Source organism: Mya arenaria, chromosome 13 (assembly GCF_026914265.1).
Source record: "Mya arenaria isolate MELC-2E11 chromosome 13, ASM2691426v1".
In the NCBI taxonomy this organism is placed as follows: Eukaryota; Metazoa; Mollusca; class Bivalvia; order Myida; family Myidae; genus Mya; species Mya arenaria.
The window spans coordinates 29,830,943-29,848,413 of NC_069134.1; the positions used below are offsets into that span (position 1 = coordinate 29,830,943).

Here is a 17,471-nt window from a genome sequence, read left to right on the forward strand (position 1 = left end):
CAATGTTTTGTTTAGCTTTTTATAAGCTAAAAACAAAAGTTTATGTATGTTGTAAGTAAAATATTGGCTATTTCTTATTTTTATTTTAAATCTGAAAATAGACTGCTTTTTATTTTCGTGAAAATGGTGTTCGGCTTTTAATATTAAAGACGCATAAATTCATTGGTTCCCACTTTGAACCCGTCTCTCTTTCTTTTGTATCAACCAACACAAAATGGTGTGACGCGACGATTGAAAGTTGAAAGCTTTACGCTTGAAAATGAAACAGGTAACAATGCACGTGCAATAACAGACAATGCAATCAATGACACATATGATGGAGTATCTTTTGGCCAGGTTACATATTGCAGACAATTCTGCTATTGCTTTATTTCTTTGAATACACTTATTTGACCTATTTTTGAATCTGATGTAAACAACCGCGCCACTTAATTTATGCATGTCGTAGGGGTCATGTGAGTCATAACAAAGAACACGTCGGCAGCTTATATATAAATAAACACCTGACAAGACTTCAGTGTTGGGTCAGAAACGAAACAAGAAAGATGGGCTTGTAAAAGGGAATGTGAAATATCAGGCGTTAGGTCTTTGAGTAAACTTTGTAGAAGGGTAAATAAGACAACAAGTTCGGAATACTTTTAGTACGAATAAACGGGATTAAATGAAATTCAAAATGTTGGATATAGTTGTAAGTATTGGTTATTTTCTTCTAATATGTAAATATGTTACGCCTGGGCTGTGGCAGCCATGTCATCTGTGTTCCATGTATTCCAGAAGTTTCTCTTTATTGTACAGCATAGTAAACTGTTGATGATGTCACATTATGTATGGTAATGATTGTAAAATGCTTGAGACAGAGGTTAAGCTTGGGTTATGATTGACTGACAAAAGCTATCAAATGATTTTGATGCATGCATTGTACTTAAAATGAACTCAAGCTCAATTAAGCAGCAAGAACTGCCAGTGTTACAATTCTTTTGATTGACAACAATAGAAAACATGAAGCATTTCCCACATGGTGTGACAATGCTGTTCTCTCATCTAAATAGTTTTTCACACCTTCATTTAAACATTGAAAGATTAGTATCCCCCCAGCATTTTGATATTAAAAAGGCTATACATATAGTGGAAAGATAATTAGAGGTATCAGTAAGTGGAGGATCTTGGGAGGAGTAATACCTTCATGAACATTCAAACTGACATTTGATTAAAAGAACATACCATAAAGTGCTAAAAATGGGAATATTCATTGAAATTTGTGATAATGATATGGAGGTAATTTTTGGCCATAATGGTAATCTTTCGAAGACCTATGTGATATGAAACTATTCATCTATTAGCTGATTTGTATGATGTGCATTTTACACTAATTATTAAATGCTCTTTATTATAAAGATATCTGAATCATTTTCCTTTCTGTAACTGCTTCCGTGAGTCGTGAGAGATAAGTTTCCTTTATGCTTCAGTTGTACCTGTAGACAATCATTTCTCTGTGTTTCTGCAATAAACATAAAATACAATAGTACTGACAATGATTTTTTCTTATATTTTCAGGTAGATTCAAATCCGATCATGACAGGCAGGTTGTCCCCGCCAAGACCTTCTACTTTGATGCTCGACAATGGACAGGAAATGGATCTCGACATGGAGATGCTGGATGAGGAATACAACTTCAACAACAACAACAACAACACCAGCAGAACCACTCAACAACGGAACCGGAAAAAGAAGAAAAGAGCAGCTGACATTCCTGTAAAGAAATTTATCGGTGAGTATTTATTTCATCATATGAAGTTTTATTTTGTGACACATTGATTAAATGATGGGGTTGACAAGTTTTGTTTTGCCATGAATAAGTTCAAGCTTTCCACCTATGCTGTTTTGGATATATATGTGCATGTTAGAAATTAATATTATGCATGCCATTTAGAGATACCTCAGACATATGGTCATTGCTTAAATATTATTGCTATGTTACTTACAAGATGGTTTAAGATGTGACATATGGTGTTCTCATTAGCATACAGAAAGACAATGTTTATGCTTTGATGGATTTCTATGTATTTGTTTACTACTCTAGTAAAAGCTTTTTTATTACACTCCTCCACCCCCTACGCTTTTGATCGGTCACAACCATTCATGTATTGTCAATTGTGTTTTTTTGTTAACCTTAATTGTTGGCTGGTAACAAATGGCCAAAGATGAGCCATTATAAGTTTTTTGAGTTTTTGTTTGTTAGGGGTATACAAAAAGTATAGACAAGCAATAAGCAATTGGCTGAATGACATCCAATGGTGTAATAACAAGTTGATTGGAATAAAAAAAAATCCCCAAAGGCTATTTAAAGACAATTATGTGGATTTCTGTAAAAATAGAAACATGGAAAATACACCGGACAATATTGACAGAAACTAACAATGATGATGTAATGTAATTTCTTAACCATGTTTATAAATAGAAAGGCTGATGTAATATTTTAAAAACTATTTTTGGCTGATCGTAAATGCTAGGTTTAACACACTACCTATCTACATATTCTTTAAATAAACCTGCTTAACCATCTCATTAAAATATAGGTCTTGAGTTCTCATCAGCTTTATTTACTTTTTTGGGTTAAGTTAAATACTAGTTTAGAATTCAGTGATCCTGCATCTGTAATTGTAGAACATAATATTTTTTAATTTTGCTAAGACGGAAGTTTTCAGATAAATCAGTTTATCAAAAACAAATAGCCTTAACAATAAACAATTGCATGACATACAATGCAAAATCTAGTTCATTCATCAAAGTCAACAAATGTTAACAGGGCTATCAAAAGTATCATGTACTGTAACAAGTGAAGGGTTGACCTATTTTGTGTTTGAAAACATTGATTGCAATATGGTTGGTCCCCACAAAGAGCTGGGATCCAGTATAGTCGGGTGATATTGGAAAATTCCCAATACTGAAGTGTTTTCATTGGTGTGTTATTAGGACACAACTTAACGTATGAATAGCAATAATAGCCAGCCAATCTAATATGTTGGCCTCATACTGTATGTGATGTTTATTCACAGTGTATTGGGTAGCTTCTTTTTGGTACAGTTATTCGGTCAGGCTATCTACATAAACAATCAACATTGTTGTACTTAAGTGCTGAAGTTCAAACTGGGGTTAAGTGGAAATTCAGGCCCGGGTCTTGTTATTAATAGCCTTTGTTGTTGTTAGAGAGGGTAAAGGCCACAATGAAATGAGACACAATAATCCATGCAGGGCATTGAAGAAAATAGTTTCTGTTATGATTACAAACCAATACAGAATGTTTTTAGGGATATGCAGCTTGTCAGTTTTATTCTTCACAGTCAGACATTGCTTTATAATGGTAGTTTACTGATGTTTTTAAGCCTCATACTAATTTCTATGAGGTAAAACTATTTTAGGTTTGAAATACAGTTCAATCATGTATGCAATTTATTTTAATCTACTTTCAGACCTGTATAAGCCGACTGGGGAAATTTTGGGTAATGGGGCGTATGCAGCAGTCCGCACATATCGCAATATAGAGAGCGGCAAAGAGTATGCAGTGAAGGTGAGTGTATTACGTTGTTACAATAAGCTAGGTTAGATTTTTTTACCCATCGCACATCTACCTCCCGTGTGATTACTCCATGCTGTTGATGCTCAATCTAGAGGCCACGGCGCTGAAACGAACTTGTTACCTGCATTTTCATCATTTGGTGACTGATGTCTGACGCAATCCCAGAAATGATCTAAATGATTTAAGGGTATTTCGGTAATTGTGGCACATGTCTGGTGTCTACTGCGTAGTTTCTTCCTCTTTGACCCGGATCCAGGTACATTTTGTGTCTGCCATTCCTATTTCTGCGAGATTCCCATGGCACTGTTCCAGGCCTCTCTCTCTCATGAAGTGATATACATGTAGCTGTCAGGTATTCCTGTCTTAGAAATAATCCTGAGGTATTTTCTCCCGTGGATATTGAAGCTTTTTATATCCTTCAATCTTGGCAAGCAATAGGTGGATCTGACGTTTATAAAACATTAATGTTGCATATTGGGATTTTTGTATCAGGAACCCTTTACACTAGCTTGGCATTATTGCCCATTAAGTTCACAAAGGTTGAAGTTGAAGATAAAATTTTAGAGTATAAATAACTATTTTTTTTATATAAAAAGGAAACTAGATCAAGGGTAATGAACTCACAGTTTGGTTTCTTTGTTTGATTGCCATTGAGAAGTACAGCAGTTTATTCTATTGATTCAGAAATAACACAGTAGATATATATGTATGTTTATCTGAGCATCACAACATGATGGTATTAAAATTACCCTGAAAAAGTAAAGTCAATAATAGTTTGCCATTATCATGATAGAGAATTGCCAAGATCACGAATATCATTAAAGGCAGTATATGCATTTCTACAAAACAGTCCCTTATTAGCTTATAGTATTGTACCGAGGATTGTAGTTATTCCCCATAAAGTTAATGAAATATACTAAGGTTGCAATTATTGTAATCATGTTTCTATATCGAGGAACAATCCTAGAATGAATTGCACATGCACTGGGATTTAAATTGTTTGCTCTTAAAATTATTGGCAAATGATGATCATGAAAATGAGAAATTATTTCTGCGGAAATTTCCATATTTGTTCTTAATTGTCACAAATACCATTGGGTATGATTGAACATTTGCAGGAGACAATAATCATATTTACTATTCTGATTAATCAGTCATTTGTTATTCCATTAACAAAAAAGACTACTTTACAGGCCAGACTTTTCAGGAAATGTAATTGACTGAAAAAAACAACAACAGTATAAAGAGATTAGAAAATATAACCTTTTTTCAGAGCATATATAATTTTCATAAAAAATGAGATGGAATTGTCCGTATGAAAGAATTCAAATAACGAACAAAAAATTGGCCTATTTTCAGTGCATTATCTCTTAACATATTATTTGACCTGCTCAACTGTATAGAAGTTTTAAACCAGACAAGCAAAGTATTTTTGTAAACATCTGAAAGGTGAAGGTTACTTTTGTATTCAAACCTTTACTGTGTACAGTTTAAACTTGTACAATAACATGTACCTTGCGCTATACTTTCTAGTGGGTGACTTTGTCGGTCATGGTATTGCGAAATATACACTGTTTGCCAAAAAAGAGCTTTAAAGATGAATTGTATGATAGTACTTTCATACCAGGCGGTAAACGATATATGAAAGGTATTGCAAACCGGGTTAGTTGTCTGATGTGATGTGTAGCTTGCCCAGGGCTATGTGTGTCAGTTTCAAGATTATGAATGTTGACTATTACTTCAGCTCATTTGTACAAGTTGAGAGTCAGTAATAATAAAAGCGGTACTTTGACCTAATCTCCTTTCAAAAACACAAACATGTTGAAGTTAATCTCCAAAAACATTTTGCAATGGTTGATAATTTTCACGTTTATATAACATTGCAACTTGCATTAGTACCTTTGCAAATTGCACACTATTGTAGAATGTTTAGCATTAACTGGACAATTGATTTGACCTAATTGGCATCTATTGATTCTCTGAGATAATGTGCATGTAATGTTGCACAAGGGTGTAACAATAACACCTTGCTTTATGGACTCTCACCCTGGGGACTTAATCCGGCACCTGCTGTCTTTGTTTCTCAGCTGCAGTTCTGTGTTCTGCAAAGTGTTTGTTAAGGTTAATTAGATATCATGCTGAACTTCATTTGATACCAAGTCATTATCTACATGTTCAATTATTCCAGCATGTGCTTGTTGGTGTTGGTTCAGACTGGCTTTTGTTTTATTGTAATCTATCAGGTTATAAGCTACATTTATGTACATTAACTAGTAGTTGTTGGTCAAACAGGACAGACAGGTATTGCTGCAAAAATGGCTATTTTTTTCATTGCAATCTACCAAATTCTAAATGCATGTATATCAAATTAGTCATCCAGACTACTGGGCCAGGTATGATAAGTGGGTGTTCCGAAGAATGGGGGCTTTGTTCTCGTCTGTCTATTCTTAATTGTACTTGTTCACTTTGATAATGATCATTATCCATTGTCTGCCCAGATATAATGGGCTGTCCAAACAAAGGAACCTTGAGTTGTGCATGAAAACTGGTCTCCCAATCTTTTGTCATGCACTAAAACTGGGCTCCCAATATTTTGTCATGCACTTGAACTGGGCAGCCAATCAAAATATGATGAGAAATTGTTATATATATGATACTTAAGATTGCAAATTTAACCACTTATTGTAGCTATTTATATAAATAATGTCTTCATTCTATAAATACATTTTTACCATGTCATCAAGTTGAAATCCTGGCCAGATAAAAAACAAGAGGAAAACATGAGGAAAATTGACAAGGAAAACAATAGCAGCCAAGCATTATCAAATAGCTGGGATGATAAGGTCAAGGTGATAGAGGTTTAAACAACGTATTTTCAAGTCTGACTAGGTAATTGTTGCAAATTGAGGAAAAAATGATAAGAGAAAAACTATATTGAATAGCATTACTCCCAGATGACAGTTTGAATTTCATACTGAAAAGATTTTATGATAATTTAAACAAAAGGTTCGATTACAAAATAAATATTTAAATGAAACTTGCAAGCTCAGAGCATTTACACATGGAAAGATAAAGGCTGTTTCAGCATAAAATGAAATTGTCATCTTGAATGTTAATTGGACTGACAAGCTGTCATAATATTTTCCAGCTTAAGAAAAGTGGAAGGCTTTGCAATTTATTTAAACAATCTGTTGAAAGCCCGGGCTGGGTCAAGATTTTGTCCTAGTTATTATTTTAGCACAGTTATCCTTGAAAGCCCAGGTCTTTGTGCAAAATGGTTGTATTGATTACGGAATAGTTAATGGCGATGTGCCATCTTTGTTCTGTGCTTTTCCTGTATTTAGCTCGGTTCAAAAGGACAATGCTATACTTGCAGTTTTTTAACTTGCATGTTAATAGAAGTAAAGTTTCAGCAAATTTGTACTCAATTGTACTTTATTGGCATCTGATTGATGAATGATATATATCTACACCAACAGGATGTGACTCACTGTGCAGGCTGTTGATAATAATCTAACTGTTTCAGCTTAATAAAAACCCCTGGCATTTTGACAATAATACTGTAGTGCGCAATAGAACATGTACTAGCTCTTGTTCAGGATAGTTCTACTATTTCCTGACTTTCAGGAGTTCAAATGAGAATTGAGCATCTGTTGTCTGACACAAGACATTCCTTAGATAATTTCTGTTATCAAATGGTCCCAGTCTGTTGTTCTGTGAAAAGTGGACTTTGCTTTTAATAGTACTCTTAATTTAGAACAACATCCTTTCTTCTAACATCCTTTCTTCATATTTCAAAATGTTTTAGTATAATTTAAAACTAGATTTCTTCAGGGTATTATTCAATAACAAGTAACTAAATGTTTTTAAACAACTTGATTCTTGAAAAAGGTTTTTTCATTTTTAATATTTTTTTGGGGATTTGCACAGAAATCTAATGTTAAAGTGCAAAGCGACATTTATATTGACTGACTTTAGGGCCATTCCCACAATTGATAGTTGATGCAAGATATCTATTCCATCCTTTGTCCTTTTAGAAGTGTTTTGAAGTAAAATACTTAAGTTGTTATTGTTTCAAGTAGTTTTCAGATTGATACTCTTGACAACGAAGGCTTACTTGACTGACATAATATGTAGCCATAAATGGTTCTTTGAAAAACAATTGCATCAGACTCATAACGGTATTTTCACATGGATAAGACAATTTCCCAATCCTTACTTCCTCTTTCGGAACATGCAAAAATAAAACATTTTCTTGTTAACAGTTTTGTAAAATGCAAAGAAGAAATGATTTAATATTTAACAGTTGACTGGGTTTTTTTTTTCAACACATTTTATGAAACTTAAAGGAACCTGGACATGACAGGAGCCAATCTTTCCTTAACAAACCGGTTGATATTGAATACAGCATAGTTATGACAGTAACTTAAAGGATTAGATACAAACTTTCAAGTCCTTGCGCTATGAAGACTTAAATTCGCTCAGTATGCGTTATTATTATTACTATTTTCATATTATCAAAGTCAGTATGTAAATTAATGTCTATTTTTCTTCGTATCTTTCAGGAGATCCAGAAGGACACGATTCGGAGCCGAAGCAAGGTTTTCAAGGAGATTGAGATTTTTCACGTGTGCCGAGGGCAGGACAGCATTCTGCAGATGCATGAGTACTTTGAGGAAGAAGAGGCCTTCTATCTGGTCTTCGAGAAGATCCCAGGTGGCACCCTCCTCGGAAACATCGAGCAGCGCGGACAGCTGAATGAGCTCGAGGCGAGTCAGGTTGTCCACTGCATCGCTAAGGCTCTCCACTTTCTCCATAGCAAAGGTAGGTTTGGAGTTGTCTTGTGTGTTTGTTAGAAATGCAGTAGGTTTGTCAACATTACTGTGTATTGGTTAATGCACTTTTATAGTTGTTTACACTACTGTTGTAATCTCAAATACTTGCTATCAGAAATACTTGCGGTTTATAATTCAATTTTATGAGGTTTTTAAACTTAATTGTTTTATAAGTGAATGTAAGAGCCTCACCTTGAAGCATAAGGTGTTTCATAACAAGACAAACAAAACATGTGAAGGAGGTTTAATTGCCATGTGTAATAGGATAAAGGGAAGGTGTGTTATTGATGACTTCTGTTGATGATTACATACATATTCATTGCAATAAAAATGATTACATACATATTCATTGCAATAAAAACTATCATTAGCCTCGTAGGTGCGTAGACAGTTGACATGAAATATTGTAAATGCTAATGAGCTTTATAATGGATTCAAGGAAAAGTTTATGGAATAATAAATGTTGATGGATGAATAAATTCGAAAGAAATGAATGATCAACATCCGGCTTTATAGACGCACGTTTTTCAAGTTATGTACTTTGTAACCAATTGATTTATGTATTATTTTACTTACTCACACAGGCATAGCACATCGCGATCTCAAACCTGAGAACATCCTTTGCGAACAATGGGATGAAGTGGTACCAATCCGAATCTGTGATTTTGACTTGGCCAGCGGCATTCCACTTAGCAGCGACAAGGACTCCTGCAAGACTCCCGAGCTTCTTACGCCCGTGGGGTCGGCAGAGTACATGGCGCCCGAAGTGGTAGATGCTTGGGTTGGGGAGTCTTTCTCCTATGACAAGAAGTGCGACCTCTGGAGCCTGGGTATTATTCTGTAAGTTGCTTATGGCTTATTTCACAATTGCATAATATTATTTAAGGAATTAATAATTCTCAAATAACAAATAGTATTCATGTTTACAAATTTACTTAAATTTTTAATGCAAAAGACAAAGTACTTTGCTTAGTCTTGGAACATTACTTATCATATTCACCGATTTTTACCCCAGGTACATCATGCTGTGTGGCTACCCACCATTCTACGGCCAGTGTGGCTCTGACTGTGGCTGGGAACGGGGAGAAATGTGCAGCTTGTGCCAGGAGATGCTCTTCACCTCCATCCAGGACAGCTTCTACGAGTTTCCTGAGGCAGAGTGGAGCAACGTGTCTGAGGAGGCAAAGGATCTCATCCGCCACCTCCTTGTGCGCAACCCAAGTGAGCGCTATTCGGCAGCGGAAGTGCTCCGCCACCAATGGATTGTGAGTCCTCCGGCTGCTACACCTCTCGCTACCCCTAAAATACTTACAAGGTAGGGATCTAGCTTACTGACCTTTTCATCTTTCTTTTTTTGTACACTTGCATGAAACAAATATGGTATTCCCTGTTTGATACTATATTAGCTTTTCTAAATGTTTGGAACTGAAAAATAGTTTATTTCACTCTGGACTTCAATATTTAGTTCTGTAATGTATTAGACAAATGTAAAGGGAATAATAAATTGTTCCTAACTGCCTTATTAACAAGGACCATTTTATAATGTTTTCAGGAACAACAGTACAAAAGATCTGGAATCATTTGCTGATACAGCTATCTCCATAAATAGAATGATGCAGCAGCACCTTATCATATCAGAGCCACCAAAGTTCTTTATCAGGGATGATGCCTTCGATGAAGGCTTGGAATTGAACGATGAAATCCAAAACGATGACAACGACGATGAAGATGATGGGTTTTGTGACTTAAACATGCCATCATTCAGGTTGTCACCTCCGTGTTCGGAACTTGCGAGGCGACGTCAGCCTCTCGAGGCGAGAATAAGTATCGGGTCTTCAGGGTTTGAGAGTGGCAGCTCTCTGCCTAATTCACAGTCCTCAACTGGTGGACTCATCATGTTTTAAGCTGAAGAAAAAACAAAACAATTCTCCACTGGGTGGGGGTGTGAGGACAATTTGATTTTGATAACTCGTCATCTATCATAGACTGCGTTCCATCACAAAAACATCAATATATATATACCTCATGCTGTTAGGATGATTCGAGAAATACAAAAAAACGTGAAAAAAAACTAATGGAAATATAAATAGTCGATATTTGTTCTGTACAAAAGTTATTGTTACAGTATTGACTGTTTTCTCACTGATATTTCATTTTGTTTTCTTAGCATCTAATGGAAAAACGAAACTTTGAAATGCGACGGTCATTCACAGCTAGTGAGTGCAAAATGCTTACATGTGCTAGTTCAGCATTGTTACCTTGTTTGAGAAAAACACTGTGCTATCAAGAATCGAAAAGTGCGAGGACAGAACTTGTTGTAAATATATATAAAACCAGACTTTGTCAAGCAAGGTGAACTGCTAAAGACAAGAGAAAGCTTAAAAGTTAAGAAAAAGCTTGATTATCGAAAAAGTCTTTCAGGATGCCTTATATGTGCAAGTTGAACAGATGCCCAGTTTGAACTGTTATTGTAAAATTATAAAAACAAATCTCTGTTCATGAATACTCGTAGATCTCTGAATCGCTGCTTTCGCCATCACACAGAGATACAAACAGTTCAAACTATCATTCCACGTTCAGAGACGCCATTGACAGTATTTGTGTGTTCATGTCATTTTTGGTGCATGGTTACTCCGGTTTCCATGTAGCTCATGTTTTACATTGACTTCATGTTTTACTTAAGCAAGTCTGTATTTGCTTGTGGATGTTTTTTACTGTTTTATACGGTCAGAAAGTAATGAAATCGTTCCATCGACTCATTGTTTCATCTTTTACCTATGCTTTTTTGCTAATTTTTGTGTGTGAATATTGAGTTAAAAATGTGTAACAGCTTACATTTCTTTTAATAAGGGTTAAAGGTACTAAAAAAAATTGTGCAAAACCTGTACATAGATCTATTCAAACTATTTTTTCTTCTTCTTTTTTTATTTATATATGTACATTTTTTCCTATTTTTTGAAGATGAAAAACCTACTTAAGTTTCCCCATTTGATAGATGTTGTAATTATCCATAATAGGGCAAAAAAGTGAAATTATTTTTGTTACATATTATAGTGGCCAGTTTTGGGATAAATGATGATGCTCTGTGTAATACATGAGTTTATTGTTTTATTAGGTTTGTCATGGTTTACTTGAAAATTAGGAGTGAATGATAATCTCTCTTGAGAAAATATTTATTTATATTTTTGTATCCTGTTTCTTATTTTCAAAATTTGTGTAGTTAGTTTATTTCTCTCAGCTAACATAAATGGCAAAATCATATTTCTTCATCTAAGTCAAATTTACTCTTTTTAGGTTTAGGTAAAAAATTAGACAAAATAAACAGCCAAGACATCTAGAAAATTCCAAGACCTCGATCAAATCTTCTGTGTGTTTGTGATTGTGCATCTGTATTACTACTTTGTTATAACAATGGTGATTTGAGTGTACATTGTCATCTGGTGGAAAGTGCTTACATGTCTGTTGGCTGATTCTGTGATAGAAATTCTCTCTGTATGTCTGTTTATGTACAACAAATACGCTGAACAAAAGCACACGGGTCCAATATAGCAGATACGGACCTACAACAAGAGTAGATTATTCAGTACACCACTTGATAACACCACTTGACCCATTGTAAAATACTGCTCAACATGATGAATATTAGCCAAAATGTGTTTGACCTTTAATGGTCCAATTGTTACATCTGATTTTTCCCAATGATTAACTTCAAGGCAATCTGTGGTTGTACAGATGTGAATGTTTTGCTCTAGATTTTAGACACAATTGTCAATTTCTTAATTTTGTTTTATTTTTACTTGCAATGATAACAATATTTTGCAATATTTTAAATTCAATATGATTGCTTATATCAAAATCATCCAATAGAGCTTCCATGATTAATTATTTTGCTTTCCCTAATGCATTTTAAATTAAAATTGAAAATATAGCAAGATTAAGGCACGCAGGTAAATTTGGTGATAGAATTTGATGTATGTTTTTGTTAATTTTTGTGTTTTGTCAATTTAAGGTGTAAACAAAAGGGACACATTCTTCAAAAAGAAAACAGAAGAGCAACCTATATGTAATTAGCAAATGCTGAAAAGTTAAACATTTCGATTAGTGTCTGTGTCCCTCTTTGTTTTCCTTTGAAATCTCTGCAGCAGTGTAAGATGGTTAGTCATGATCTCAAACTGTGTAGCTATGTCATGGTGTTGTGTTCTGCCACTTCCTTCCCCAAAAATTCCACAGTGCAGGCCATGGCACAGCAAGCTTGATTGTGTAGAAGTTTCTATGCACTCGCTCGATGCATGCTGTGTCAAGGTCACCCCATTGTTTCCATCCAGGGGAAGAAAGTTTGGCAAGTAGAGAAAATCTGTGATAAAATCCTAAACATCAGTTCATGATGCTTAAAAATAAGCATAATTGTGTGTCATTGTTTAGGAAATTGTTGTAACCATATGTTAAACCAATGTAAGATTGAAGTTCTTTGTTAATAATATTTTCCCTGTTCAGTTTTAACTTTTTACTCTGGACAATATTCAAAACCTCAGTTGCTGTAGTAGGCTTACCAGTTTTAGTTTATGTTAAATGAAAACTGCTTCAATTCTACATTGGTATTTTGTAATCTGCTGCAGAGTCGGTCTGTTGAAGAACTGGATTGTTTTCATGATTCCCTGATAATATGGGACCAATGTTCGAATCCTATCTAAAACAGACTGGTATGTCGAAGTTAGTTTTGCATTCCACAGTGTTTTGCCAAGTGTGCAAATATGATTTTGAGACTGATTACCATTTTCAATGTCTCTAAAGGTGCATAGGTAATGCCACCAAGGATTTGGTTTTGTGGTTTGCTTTTGAAATATATAATAAAAAATCTTGGGAGTAAATAAAATCATAGAAAAAAGTGCAATATTTTGAAAAACTAGAAAATATGGATGGCTTAAGGGCTTAAGGTCACTTGTATTTTTTTAATATTCTATTTTAGTTATTCTATGAAAATAGCCCTTTCTTAACATTTGAATATGAAAATATCAAATATGTTTTATTACATTGTATGCAGAGCTAATACTGGCTTGTACTAAGTTTCAGTATGTCATGTTTATTATCACGTTCATAATACATGTGTTATGCTAACAAGTACAGAAAAAATCATATGAGTTGATAATAGTTTCATTGTACAAAATTTTACATTGAAATGGTAAGAACTGTTATATAATTGTGTCCATGGTAACCAACATGGGTATTTTAATGTTGTTATGGAGAAAACATCCGACTCCTGTAGAAGGCTTATTGTCTCAGGGTGTTAGTGTGGTTTTCTGACTACCCAGATTTATAACATCTGTTATTGAAATAAAAGTGCCATCAGAATTCAACTGTTTGTGTTCTTTTTCACCTTACTGTGCTTATAACTTGCAAAAATGTATGTCTTTCATTCCCTACAAACAAGGGCTGCCTTTCAATCCATACAAACAAGGCATGTTTTACACAACCTACAAATAAAGGCTCTCATTTATACCTTACACAGAAGGGCAGCAAAGGGCTCTCGTTTATGCTCTACAAATAAGGGATCTCGTTTATGCCCTTCTTATAAGGACTTTCTTTTATGCTCTACAAATAAGGGCTCTCGTTTATGCCCTTCTTATAAGGACTTTCGTTTATGCCCTTCTAATAAGGGCTCTCGTTTATGCCATACTTATAAGGGCCATCTAGTTTATGCCAAACTTATAAGGGCCACCTAGTTTATGCCAAACTTATAAGGGATCCCGTTTATGCCCTTCTTATAAGGACTCTCGTTTAAACCCTACAAACAAGGGTTCTTCTGTATATCCTATAAATAAGGGCTCTTGTTCACACCCTACAAATAAGGGCCCTCATTCATTCCCTACAAATAAAGGCTCACCGTAGGTTGAAACAACAATATAAGAGCGGTTAAAGAATCACTACTTGTACTACAGTTATGTGTACACGGGGAGCTTCTTTTTGTGCATTACGTGTCCAGGTGTGTGCACGTTTAGAATGGCATGTACGATACCACAAGAAAATGATATTTTCAGTATCAGCGATCATCCAAGCTTTCGTAAGCCGTCGGACTGTAGCTTTACGTCTACATGTAGTTACATGTACATGTACACGTTGTGCTCAGCGACCTGTTTGTAAACAACATACCGGTGCACATAAAAGTGCTGCCGTTGTTTACCACAGCCCCTGTTTATTTCAAAATTACCATTTTACTTCTTTTAGTACATAATGTTGTAGTGGTGTATTCCTCAAAAAAGGAATGCTGTAAAATTCTGTTTTACAGTATACATTAAGCATAACACTTTACTTTTACAGGTAGAATGAAACTAAAAGGCGATTGAATTAAAGTAAGGTACAAAATTTCATGTAACCTAAGGTGCACATGTGTCCTTGAAACCACCGTGGTTTGAAGAAAGATGGGCGATTAAGGGCTTTTAATTACACTTGGACAAATCTGAAGTTATGTTTTTATGTATACTGACAGATAAGTCAAAACTAGAAGTACAAAACCATTGACAAAACAACCAATATGATTAAGCCTCATCTTGAAAGTGTAACAAACTACCGCCTCAGGTGATTTGGAATTTAATCAAATTGTATGTTTTGTCAGTGTTTATGCATTCCTAGATCTGATTTATGCGTCAGAGCACATATGATTTTATATTTTTGCAAGGATATCATTAATGTCTTAAATCGCTCACCTATTATTAAACCACTGCTATAAACAATAAACAAGGGCGCCATTGTCGTTAAAAAATTCTCGGACGCCGGAAATCGGGGTCATGGTCAATCGAGATTTGCATGTTTAGTAGCGGTCATATTGACCACTGCAAAGATAAACGGGTAAAATCTGCAGTGGTCAGCCCGGCCGATATCAAGAAATCGGTTAATGGGTTGTTAATAGAGTCCGCTAGGTACTTGTCATAAATACGCAATGTCAACATGTTTTTCGTTCCTATTTATAATCTTAGGCAATCTTAGGTAAAACCCTGGTAGAAAAACAGTTCAAAAACAAGCACCCACTTCGACCGGAATTTCCTTATGCACATTGCAAGCGATAAGAACTTTTGTTATTCATTAAACCTTGAGGCATGTTGAGGAAGTTACGAAACTTTGGGAGACCATGTTTATACGTGTGACAAGCTTAATGCCTCATGCCACGTATCAGCGATTAGTTGACGTGTTTATGTGGCCGATACAAATCGTTGTTGGCTGTTATTGTAATGTATTGCTGGCTATATTGTATTAATAAACTGGAAAACCGGATGACTGATATTTCATCATATGATCCAATATTCTGTTACATGGTGTGATTCTAGGATGAACTTAGACCTTCTCGTCCTTTCTATAAAGCTATAATTGTTCTTCCATATGACTGTTGAATGTCATCATACTTCAAGAGCCCATATGGCGCAATCACACGTTTAGAAAGAAGTCATAACTTCTCGCTCTTTCTAAATTATAAATTATAATAATATTACTGACTACAATCGTAATAATCATTACCTCTGAATTTCATCATAGGGAGCACATATGGTGTGATTATCGAATTGAATCAGGAATTCTCGCACTTTATATATTATAACTTATAATAAATATTGATTAATATATAATATGACTAATATTCATGTTATATAGTATTGAAAAGCACCAGATGTCATTCCACTGTTCCAAAAATAATGTAAACCATTATTGTGTATACATATGGAGCCCACGATCAGACTTGAACGATAACTTTACATAAGGCAATGACCTCCAAAACAATAACTCATACATACTATATGTATCATTGACTATATGCTCTCGCGGATCCGGGGGGGGGGGGGGGCTCCACCTAAAATCGTCCAAGTTTACATTTTATTTCAATGTAGGAGAAAAAATGCACCATTTCAGACCAGAAATTGTTCTTGGATGGGTATTCCCCCCCCCCCCCTTCTCCCCACACACGCTGCCAACAGATCAAATCAAAAAGTGGCTCTGAGAGAGGGGCGCAGATCAAAAGGCAAGTTACGCCCCTAAGTTACGTTCCCTCTAACGTCAAATCATGGACCCGCCCCTGAATTTTGTATGCTAATATACCGGAATTTTATAAGTATAGGACTGTCTGAAATTTCATCATAATGATCCTATATGGGGTGTGATTTAAGAATTCTCGAACATTCTACAATGTCATTAATTCTTAATTAATTCTTTTAATTCGAATTCTTAAATCAATAATTTGTGTTGAAGTTGGACTTCTTTAATTATCACCATTAATTCTTTTTGGCATGGACCCAACGCTGTGGCGTAACAGTTAATTCAGTTGAACATAACGTTAGGCCATTCGTTGTTTATACATGTATCACGGTAAGCCGACAGTTCAACGTATGACCCAAGGGTCATATATATAATTTTGAAATAATATGTTATAATTCACGTATCACCTTTCCCATTCCAGATGATTTGTAATCATCATTGATCGTTAAAACTTGCCTATAGCGTACAGTGAACGTGAACATACACTGACGACGATGAACGCGCATCAGTAATTGGTTAAAAACGCGGAAAATGTTAAAATTTAATTTAATTATTAAAATTTTTACCGTCTTCACACGTCAACGCAAAACTGACAAGTATATTAACGTAATTATACCGTCAAACGTCAGCGTTGCCGTTTACTGAGGTAGTGACTGTAACGACGTGTTTGTTGACGGCGAGCCTGGTCAAGTTTGTCCGGCTGTGTCAGTGAGTCATTCAAAATTGACTGGACAAACAAAATGAAAATGACAAATTAGTCATTAAATTTTAAGGAACTGCCCTTTGGTTCAGTTTAATTAGTGCAGAGGGCTTTGGTGATTTGTAAATATTATTAAAAGGGCACACTCTAAGCTATGCCTCGTTTTAAAAACTGCCCCACAACGTCGCTCGTACAGACACTATGGTGAAACCATCTGTCATGAGTCATCTTAAACTGATGCCCTTTGGTGCATTTTCATAAGTGCAAGTGACCAAAATTTGGAACTAGTTGACGAAAATTAAACAGAGTTATTAAAACTGACTCCTAAGCGTATCATTCCCAT

General features: G+C 35.1%; 1 protein-coding gene across 1 annotated transcript; it reads left to right on the forward strand.

Annotated features, from left to right (window-relative positions):
* The first annotated feature begins 503 nt into the window (after positions 1-503).
* Positions 504-13,761, forward strand: LOC128213122 (MAP kinase-interacting serine/threonine-protein kinase 1-like). The gene is made up of 7 exons (XM_052918654.1): positions 504-688; positions 1,555-1,768; positions 3,471-3,568; positions 8,143-8,401; positions 8,997-9,252; positions 9,428-9,727; positions 9,965-13,761. The coding sequence occupies exons 1-7, from the start codon at positions 662-664 to the stop codon at positions 10,314-10,316; spliced, it is 1,506 nt and encodes a 501-aa protein (XP_052774614.1). The 5' UTR covers positions 504-661; the 3' UTR covers positions 10,317-13,761.
* The last annotated feature ends 3,710 nt before the right edge of the window (positions 13,762-17,471 follow it).